Below are 10,124 nucleotides of genomic sequence, written 5' to 3' on the forward strand. Positions count from 1 at the left end.
GGGACAGGGGCTTAAGTCCCTGGTCCCAGACAGCCTCCCCGGCGCGGAGGCAGAGAGAGTGCGGCGGAGAAACCGCTCTTGGTCCCTAAGCTGCCAGTGCGCCCGAGAATGCGTGGGTTCTAGTTCCAGTGAGGGGATGGGAGCCACGCCGGTCTGCAGAACGCGCGCTAGCCCTACCACAAAGCTTGAGATACGCGCGCACGTCCCTCATGCTCCCCTGAGTTACAAAGGCCCAGCCGCGCTTATTGACCTGCACCATTGTTTCAAAGCCTAAACCGCGCACCCGAAACTCTTCCCCTGACAGAGGTGCGCAAAAGCCCAGCCTGGGGCTTACGGACCAGCGCCCCGTTCTCAGTGCCCCAGATGCACGCACGACCCATAGCTGCCTCTGAAAAGAGGTGCGCGCAAGCCGGGCACTCCCAGCTAGGGCCGGCGGCAAAATCTCAGTGTGCGATCACTGCTTGGAACCTCTCTGGCGGTCGGGAGCTCCCAGACAGCCGCCACTGCTTTGGGTACAAGCAAAAGATCCTGCGCCCCCAGGGTCTGCAACTTGGAACCTGCTCTGCCAGCAGCCAAGGGGGAATTTATTCAGCGTCTGCACCCAGACTGAGGCTTCTCTCTGAGAGGGAGATCAGGATACGGTTTGATTTCTTCTAATACTACAAAAACCATCAAAGGCGGTCAAGGAGAGAGGAAAAAAAGTGAACAAGCATAAAAACCGCCAGAGAACAAAAGCCTGACAAAAACCAGTTTCACCAGAGCCCACCCACTTGAGGGGGGCGGGGGGACTCAACTCAGGAAACATCATTGACTGGCAACCCACGTGGCAGGCCCCTCCCCCAGAAAACAAACCAAGAAAGAAAAAAAAAAGGACTACAAGAGAACCACCACTACTTCATAGGAAAACTTGTATTGTTCACTCATTTCCACTATTCCGGTTCATATTTTTTTTTTACACATAGGTAATTTTTTAACATATTTACCATCACGGCGAGCTGTACAGTACATCAAATTCGATAATACCTTTCTAACCTGAACTTTTTGATACATACACCTATGTTTTTCTTTTGCATTTTTATTTTTTGAATTCCATTTTTAAAATTTTAGTTTAGTTTAGTCTAGTATATTCCTCTTTATTTTTATCCTCTAATATTCATATAGAGTTAACTTCAAAGTAAACCCCTTTCCCCAATCAATACTACCCCTATAGGTAAACCAATTTTTAATCCCCTTTCTCTTAGGAAAGTTGAGTCCTTTAACAAAGATATCAAGATACATCCAGGAAGAATCAAAACAACTTTCCTCGCACACACTGAGAATTTATAAAACTCTCCCATCTTCCACAAGTGATTCTGTGTTTTTTGTGTTTATCCTGATAGCATATAAATTTTACACTTGTATTTCTTTTTGACGACGTTCTTTATTTATTTGCATATATATTTTTTTTCTCTTGCCATATACTTGTATCAGTCTTTTTATCTCTTTTCGTTTGTCTACTTAATAAATCTTACCTTGGGGCCCATCTGGACTGAACCTTCTTTTTCATCTTCCCTTTCTTTCCTGTCTCTCTCTCTCTCTCTCTCTCTCTCTTTTTCTTTTTCTTTTTCTTCTTTTACTTTCTTTTCTTTTTCTTTTTCTTCTATACCTTTTTTTTCTTTTTCTTTTTCTTTTTCTTTTCTTTTGTCTCTCGTTTGGGTGGGGAATCCTGATTGCTCAGAAGTGTTCGAAGGTGCACCTTGACTGCACCAGAGATGATACATCCACCTACATCTGTTCAGTCATCTCCCACCAAAATGACTAGGAGGAGGAATGCCCAACAGAAGAAAAATACAGAGGATGGACATTCTGCAACAGAGCTAACAGATATCAACATAGACAATATGTCGGAAAGAGAATTCAGGCTAACAATTATCCAGGCAATAGCTAGGTTGAAGAAAGCCATGGATGACCAAACAGAATTGATTAGGGCCGAACTGAAAGCGACCAGACAGGATGTTCACAATGTTAGGGCGGAGCTTAAAGCTACCAGGGAGGAGGTCCACAATGCTATCAATGAATTCCAATCTAATCTCAACTCTCTCAAAGCTAGGGTAACTGAGACAAAAGATAGAATTGGTGATCTGGAAGACAAACAGATAGAGAGAAAGGATCAGGAGGAAGCCTGGAACAAACAGCTTAGAAACCATGAAAGCAGAATCAGGGAAATAAATGATGCTATGAAGCATTCCAACGTCAGAATTATTGGAATCCTTGAAGGGGAGGAGAAAGAAAGAAGCCTAGAAGATATAGAGGAACAAGTCCTTCATGAAAATTTTCTAAATCTCGCAGATGACACCAGCCTTCATATACTAGAGGCTGAACGGTCTCCACCCAAGATTATATATTCAAAAAAAACATCACGACACCTGATACTCAAATTGAGGAATTATAATTGTAGGTATTATCTCTTGAAAGCTGCCAGGGCAAAGAGGCTCCTTACTTACAGAGGGAAGCCCATCAGAATAACGTCAGACCTGTCCATGGAGACCTGGCAAGCCAGAAGAGGCTGCCAAGATATATTCAGGGCATTAAATGAGAAGAACATGCAGCCAAGAATACTTTATCCAGCAAGACTGACATTCAAAATGGATGGAGAGATAAAGAGTTTCCAAGACTGGCAAGGCTTAAAAGGCTATGCAACCACCAAGCCAGCACTGCAGGAAATATTAAGGGGGGTTCTATAAAAGAGGAAAAATCCCAAGAATAGCATTGAACAGAAATATAGAGACAGTCTACAGAAAGAAAGACTTCAAAGGTAACTCGATGTCAATAAAAACGTATCTATCAATAATCACTCTCAATGTGAATGGCCTAAATGCAACCATAAAATGGCAGAGGGTTGCAGATTGGATAAAACGACAGGACCCATCCATATTCTGTCTACAAGAGACCCATTTTGAACCTAAAGATACACTCAGACTGAAAGTGAAGGGGTGGAGAAGCATCTTCCATTGCCAATGGGACTCAAAAGAAGGCTGGGGTAGCGTTTCTCGTATCAGATAAATTAGACTTCAAACTAAAGACTGTAGTCAGAGATACAGAAGGACACTAAATAATCCTTAAAGGGACTATCCACCAAGATGATCTAACAATTGTAAATATCTAGGCTCCCAATATGGGAGCAGCCAATTACTTAAGAAAACTGTTAATCAAGATAAAGAGTCATATTGATATGAAATCACTAATCGTAGGAGATCTTAACATGCCTCTTTCAGAATTAGACAGATCACCGAAGCAGAAAATCAATAAAGAAACAAGAGCATTGAATGACACATTGGACCAGATGGACCTCATAGATATATACAGAACATTCCACCCTAAAACAACAGAATACTCATTCTTCTCAAGTGCACACGGAACCTTCTCCAGAATAGACCACATACTGGGCCACAAATCAGGACTCAACCGATACCAAAAAACTGAGATGATTCCCTGCATATTCTCAGATCACAATGCTTTGAAACTACAAGGAAATTACAAGGAAAAGTTCCGAAAAACTCAAACACCTGGAAGCTAAAGACCACCTTGCTTAAGAATGCTTGGATCAACCAGGAGATCAAAGAAGAACTTAAACAATTCATGGAAACCAATGAGAATGAAGACACTTCGGTCCAAAACCTATGGGATACAGCAAAGGCGATCCTAAGGGGAAAATACATAGCCATCCAAGCCTCGCTAAAAAAAATTGAAAAATCCAGAACACACCAGCTGTCTCTACACCTTAAAGAACTGGAGGATCAACAACAAATCAAACCAACTCCACACATAAGAAGGGAAATCATCAAGATTAGAGCTGAGATCAATGAGGGAGAAACCAGAGATACAGTAGAATGTATCAATGAAACTAGAAGCTGGTTTTTTGAAAGAACCAATAAGATCGATAAGCCACTGGCTATAATGATCCAAAAGAAAAGAGAGAAGGCCCAAATTCATAAAATTATGAATGAAAGGGGAGAGATCACAACTAACACCAAGGAAGTAGAAACAATCATCAGAAGTTATTATGAACATGCCAGTACCATGCTGTCTTGGTGATCACAGCTTTGTAATAAAGCTTGAAATCAGGTAAGGGGATGCCGCCAGCTTTATTTTTGTTTTTCAAAAATTCCTTAGCGATTCGGGGTCTCTTCTGATTCCATACAAATTTTAGGATTATTTGCTCCAGCTCTTTAAAAACAGACACATAGACCAGTGGAACAGAGTAGAGAGCCCTGATATGGACCCTCAACTCTACAGTCAATTATTCTTTGACAAAACAGGAAAAAATATACAGTGGAAAAAAGACAGTCTCTTCCATAAATGGTGCTGGGAAAACTGGACAGCTATAAGTAGAACAATGAAACTCGACCATTCTCTTACACCGTACACAAAGATCAACTCAAAATGGATAAAAGACCTCAACGTGAGACAGGAATCCATCAGAATCTTAGAGGAGAACATAGGCAGAAATCTCTTTGATATCAGCCACAGCAACTTCTTTCAAGATACGTCTCCAAAGGCAAAGGAAACAAAAGCGAAAATAAACTTTTGGGAATTCATCAAAATCAAAAGCTTCTGCACAGCAAAAGAAACAGTCAAAAAAAACAAAGAGGCAACCCACGGAATGGGAGAAGATATTTGCAAATGACAGTACAGACAAAAGGTTGATATCCAGGATCTATAATGAACTCCTCAAACTCAACCCACACGAAACAGACAAACAAATCAAAAAATGGGCAGAAGATATGAACAGACACTTCTCCAATCAAGACATACAAATGGCTATCAGACACATGAAAAAATGCTCATCATCATTAGCCCTCAGGGAGATTCAAATTAAAACCACATTGTGATATCACCTTACACCAGTTAGAATGGCCAAAATTAACAAAACAGGAAACAACATGTGTTGGAGAGGATGTGGAGAAAGGGGAACCCTCTTCCACTGTTGGTGGGAATGCAAGTTGGTGCAGCCTCTTTGGAGAACAGTGTGGAGATTCCTCAAGAAATTAAAAATAGAGCTTCCCTATGACCCTGCCATTGCACTCCTGGGTATTTACCCCAAAGACACAGATGTCATGAAAAGAAGGGCCATCTGTACCCCAATGTTTATATCAGCAATGGCCACGATCACCAAACTGTGGAAAGAACCAAGATGCCCTTCAACGGATGAATGGATAAGGAAGATGTGGTCCATATACACTATGGAGTATTATGCCTCCATCAGAAAGGATGAATACCCAACTTTTGTATCAACATGGACAGGACTGGAAGAGATTATGCTGAGTGAAATAAGTCAAGCAGAGAGAGTCAATTATCATATGGTTTCACTTATTTGTGGAGCATAACCAATAGCATGGAGGACAAGGGGCGTTAGAGAGGAGTAGGGAATTTGGGTAAATTGTAAGGGGAGGTGAACCATGAGAGACTATGGACTCTGAAAAACAATCTGAGGGGTTTGAAGTGGCAGGGGGGTGGGAGGTGGTGTACCAGGTGGTGGGTATTATAAGGGCACGGCTTGCATGGAGCACTGGGTGTGGTGAAAAAATAATGAATACTGTTTTTCTTAAAATAAATAAATTGGAAAAAAATGGGCAGAAGATATCAACAGACACTTCTCCAATCAAGACATACAAATGGCTATCAGACACATGAAAAAATGTTCATCATCATTAGCCCTCAGGGAGATTCAAATTAAAACCACATTGAGATATCACCTTACACCAGTTAGAATGGCCAAAATTAACAAAACAGGAAACAACATGTGTTGGAGAGGATGTGGAGAAAGGGGAACCCTCTTCCACTGTTGGTGGGAATGCAAGTTGGTGCAGCCTCTTTGGAGAACAGTGTGGAGATTCCTCAAGAAATTAAAAATAGAGCTTCCCTATGACCCTGCCATTGCACTCCTGGGTATTTACCCCAAAGACACAGATGTCATGAAAAGAAGGGCCATCTGTACCCCAATGTTTATATCAGCAATGGCCACAATCACCAAACTGTGGAAAGAACCAAGATGCCCTTCAACGGATGAATGGATAAGGAAGATGTGGTCCATATACACTATGGAGTATTATGCCTCCATCAGAAAGGATGAATACCCAACTTTTGTAGCAACATGGACGGGACTGGAAGAGATTATGCTGAGTGAAATAAGTCAAGCAGAGAGAGTCAATTATCATATGGTTTCACTTATTTGTGGAGCATAACAAATAGCATGGAGGACATGGGGCATTAGAGAGGAGTAGGAATTTGGGTAAATTGGAAGGGGAGGTGAACCATGAGAGACTATGGACTCTGAAAAACAGTCTGAGTGGTTTGAAGTGGCGGGGGGGTGGGAGGTTGGGGTACCAGGTGGTGGGTATTATAGAGGGCATGTATTGCATGGAGCACTGGGTGTGGTGAATAAATAATGAATAATGTTTCTGAAAATAAATAAATTGAAAAAAATTAAAAATATATATATTTTATTTATTTATTTATTTATGTGATAGAGAAATGATAGATAGATACATAGATAGAGCACAAGTAGGGGGAGTGGCAAAGGAGAGAGAAAAGCAGGTCAAACCAAACAGGAAGACTGACGTGCGGTCTACATGGGGTTCGATCCCAGACCCTGAGATCATAACACAAGCTGAAGTCAGATGGTTAAGTGTTGAGCCACCCAGGCACTCCAAGTACGAAGTATTCTCTTTTTTTTTTCTATTCCTATCTTGTCATTTGTTGTAAGAAATATTCACAGTAAGTAGAATTTTAGTGGTATTTGAGTTATACGTTTTTGACACTTAAAATATAACAGTAGAATTCACAAAAATGAAGCAAAATTTTACATGTATTATATTTGGAGGAAACCTTTAATTCTATGGGCGTATTAGAGTAGAAATACACAATAAAGATGTAAGAAACAATTATTTTTTTCTTTGTGCTCTTAAAGCCTTCTAAATATTTAAAGCTTTATAAATATTTCAGTTAAGTATTCTTAAGAAATCCATGGTACCCCATGACATAAATGGGAATTTCCAAATATTTTTGGTCAGGGCTGGAAAAAACTTTGAAATAGTCAGATATGGACAAAGGGGAAAACCATTTATCAGGGCAGAATCTTAAATGTATGGAGAAGTTGAATTTAAAAAAAATGGAAATTCCAGGAAATAAATAGAAGGAGCTGATTCTATTTCCCAGTTGGATCAAATGATGGCAGTTTCCTGGCTCTGACAGTGTGAACCATGCAATCATGGGCACTGCTTTAGCCCCAGGATGATTGGCCCTTACATCACTGGAACCCCAATGATTCTTTTCAGAGCCCTCTTTATGTCTTTGTTCCTCAAGCTGTAGATGAAGGGGTTCAGCATGGGAGTGACCACTGTGTACATCACTGAGGCTATTGCACCTGAGTGGGAGCTCTGGGTAGCAGCAGAGCTAAGGTACACACCAAGCATAGTGCAATAAAATAAGGAGACAACTGAGAGGTGAGATGCGCAGGTGGAAAATGCTCTATACCTACCCAGAGCTGATGATATTCTACGTATGGAGGAAACTATCTTAAAATAAGAGTAAAGGATACCAGAGAAAGGACCCCCACCCAGCAGAACAGCTGCAAAATACATCACCAAGTTATTAAATAAGGCATCAGAACAGGCAAGTTGGATCATCTGATTGAGTTCACAAAAAAAGTGTGGGATTTTAAGGTTTGCACAGAAGGACAACTGCAACATCATTAAACTGTGTAACAAAGAATTCAGGATAGAAATGATCCAGGACACCAGAACCAGCAGTCCACAGAGCCGGGGGTTCATGATGACTGTGTAGTGCAGAGGATGACAGATAGCCACAAACCGGTCATAGGCCATCACGCCCAGGAGAAAGACATCCGACACAGCAAAGAGTATGAGAAAATAAATCTGCGTGAGGCAGCCTGCATAGGTTATGACTTTGCTTTGAGTCTGGATGTTCCACAGCATCTTGGGGATGGTGGTGGAGGTGAAACAGATGTCTACAAAGGACAGGTTGTTGAGGAAGAAGTACATGGGGGTGTGGAGGTGGGAGTCTGAACTGATGACCAGGATGATGAGCAGGTTTCCAAACACAGTGATCAGGTACATGAAGAGGAAAAGCCCAAATATGAGGGGTTGCAGTTTTGGGTCCTCTGACAGTCCCAGAAGGCAAAACTCTGAAATTTGTGTAACATTTCCTGGTTCCATGTGGTGAAGGTGACTTTAAGGACAGAAGAAAATAGCATGACTAATTTTCACACAAATTTGTATTATTCTCAGTTTTGAAATGTCACTTTTAAAATTTTGTATTTTATAAATTTACTTTTATATATGCCATGTTTTAGGCATTGTGTAGACAAGGAGTATAGGGAGGTAAGAACAAAAGTACATGTCATACAATGATGGAGAAAGAATACATTGAAAAATAAGAAAATTAAATAGCATTTCAGGTGGTGGTAGGTAGTATGAAGAAAAAGAAAACAGGGGAAAAAACAGAATGAATAGCTATTTTCTTGGGCATTTAAGGCATTCTTCAAACAAGGTGATATTGGAAAACAGACCTCAAGTACGACAGAGGAGTAGATAAAGGATTATGGAAGAACTGTGTGCCCAGCAGAGGGAATGGCCAGTGCAAAGTTCCTGAGGATGGTACTTGTTTCCAATGTTCAAGTCAAAGGAGCTCATTCCTCCTGCAAGGGGAATGAGCAGGAGTGAGACTGAGGAGAGACACCATCAGACATACCGAGGAGGGAATTGGCCTCTCTGTTACCTATGAACCCTCAAGGCACGGGGACATCCATGTCCACACTGCCTCTCCACTGCTCCCACTGTATCCATCATATTGCAAAGGCAGCCCATTAATTTAACCAGATCCCTTTCTTACGGTCTTCTCTTGATTCAGTTCTGGCCCCTGGATTTTGTCACTTTGGGATTTCTGAGTACTGGCACCCTGTTGTGGGAACTGCTCACACTCTACAAGTCACACATGCAGGACACCATGGTCTCCTGGGTTGTGTTTTTCCCTTGTCTTTCTCAGCCCTCACCTCCTGATTATGCTAGGAATGGATCCAATGCAAGTAGGCCAGATCAGTGACTTTCCCCTACAAAATGCAAAGATGCCAATTCTTAAGTCTCCTATGGAAAAAAATATAAATAATAAGATAGATATGCATGTATATATACCTCTACATGTATATATATAATATATTTATATTGTACACCCCCAAAATTAGCAAAGGGATAAACCACACTTAGTAAAAAGAAGTATACATAATACAAAAAAGTTGGCCATTTTTATGTCAAGCATAGAAGACTTGTTTTTCCTGTACCTTCTGGATTATTAGTTGGCCAATTATTTTTTAATTTATAAATATAACATATATTTTTTATTTTTTTATTTTTTAGTGTTACAAGATTCACTGTTTATGCACTACATCCAGTGCTCCATGCAATACATGCCCTCCTTTTTTTAAATTTATTTTTAACTAATTTATTTATTTTCAGCATAACAGTATTCAGTATTTTTTCACCACACCCAGTGCTCCATGCAATCCGTGCCCTCTATAATACCCACCACCTGGTACCCCAACCTCCCACCCCCCCCACCACTTCAAACCCCTCAGATTGTTTTTCAGAGTCCATAGTCTCTCATGATACATGACCTCCTTAATACCCACCACCAGACTGAGGGCTTTGGCCAATTCTTTTCTATGTGGTCCAAAGGAAAAGGAGGTTAGATCATTTCTCCCTTCTCTTATGTGGCATTTTTTCATTGATATTCGTGGGCTTTGGGTATTGGTATCTCTTTTGACAAACCCAAGGGCCCCACTCTAATCCTCAACCTGGGTTTCATTCAAAATGCAAAGGGGTCCACAGACCATAGCCTATTATCCAGACCACACCATGACAATTCTATCTTGTACTCAATAACTTGCCTCAGATCATTCTGTGGGCATAATATCATACACACATTTATTTCATTGTGCTGTCCTCACTGTTATGAGACATGATTCAAAAGTTCATGGACTTCACCTTTCTGGTTCACTTTGTTTCTGTTTTTTTCCACCAAGTTATATGAATATATGTGCTTAATATAAAAAGACCTAGGAATATGAA

General features: G+C 40.8%; 1 protein-coding gene across 1 annotated transcript; it reads right to left on the reverse strand.

Moving 5' to 3' along the window:
• Nucleotides 1-7,283: 7,283 nt before the first annotated feature.
• On the reverse strand, nucleotides 7,284-8,216 carry LOC122910709 (olfactory receptor 7A17-like). The gene has a single exon (XM_044255326.1). The coding sequence runs from the start codon at nucleotides 8,214-8,216 to the stop codon at nucleotides 7,284-7,286; it is 933 nt and encodes a 310-aa protein (XP_044111261.1).
• Nucleotides 8,217-10,124: the final 1,908 nt, after the last annotated feature.

Source organism: Neovison vison, chromosome 6 (genome assembly GCF_020171115.1).
Source record: "Neovison vison isolate M4711 chromosome 6, ASM_NN_V1, whole genome shotgun sequence".
NCBI lineage: Eukaryota > Metazoa > Chordata > Mammalia > Carnivora > Mustelidae > Neogale > Neogale vison.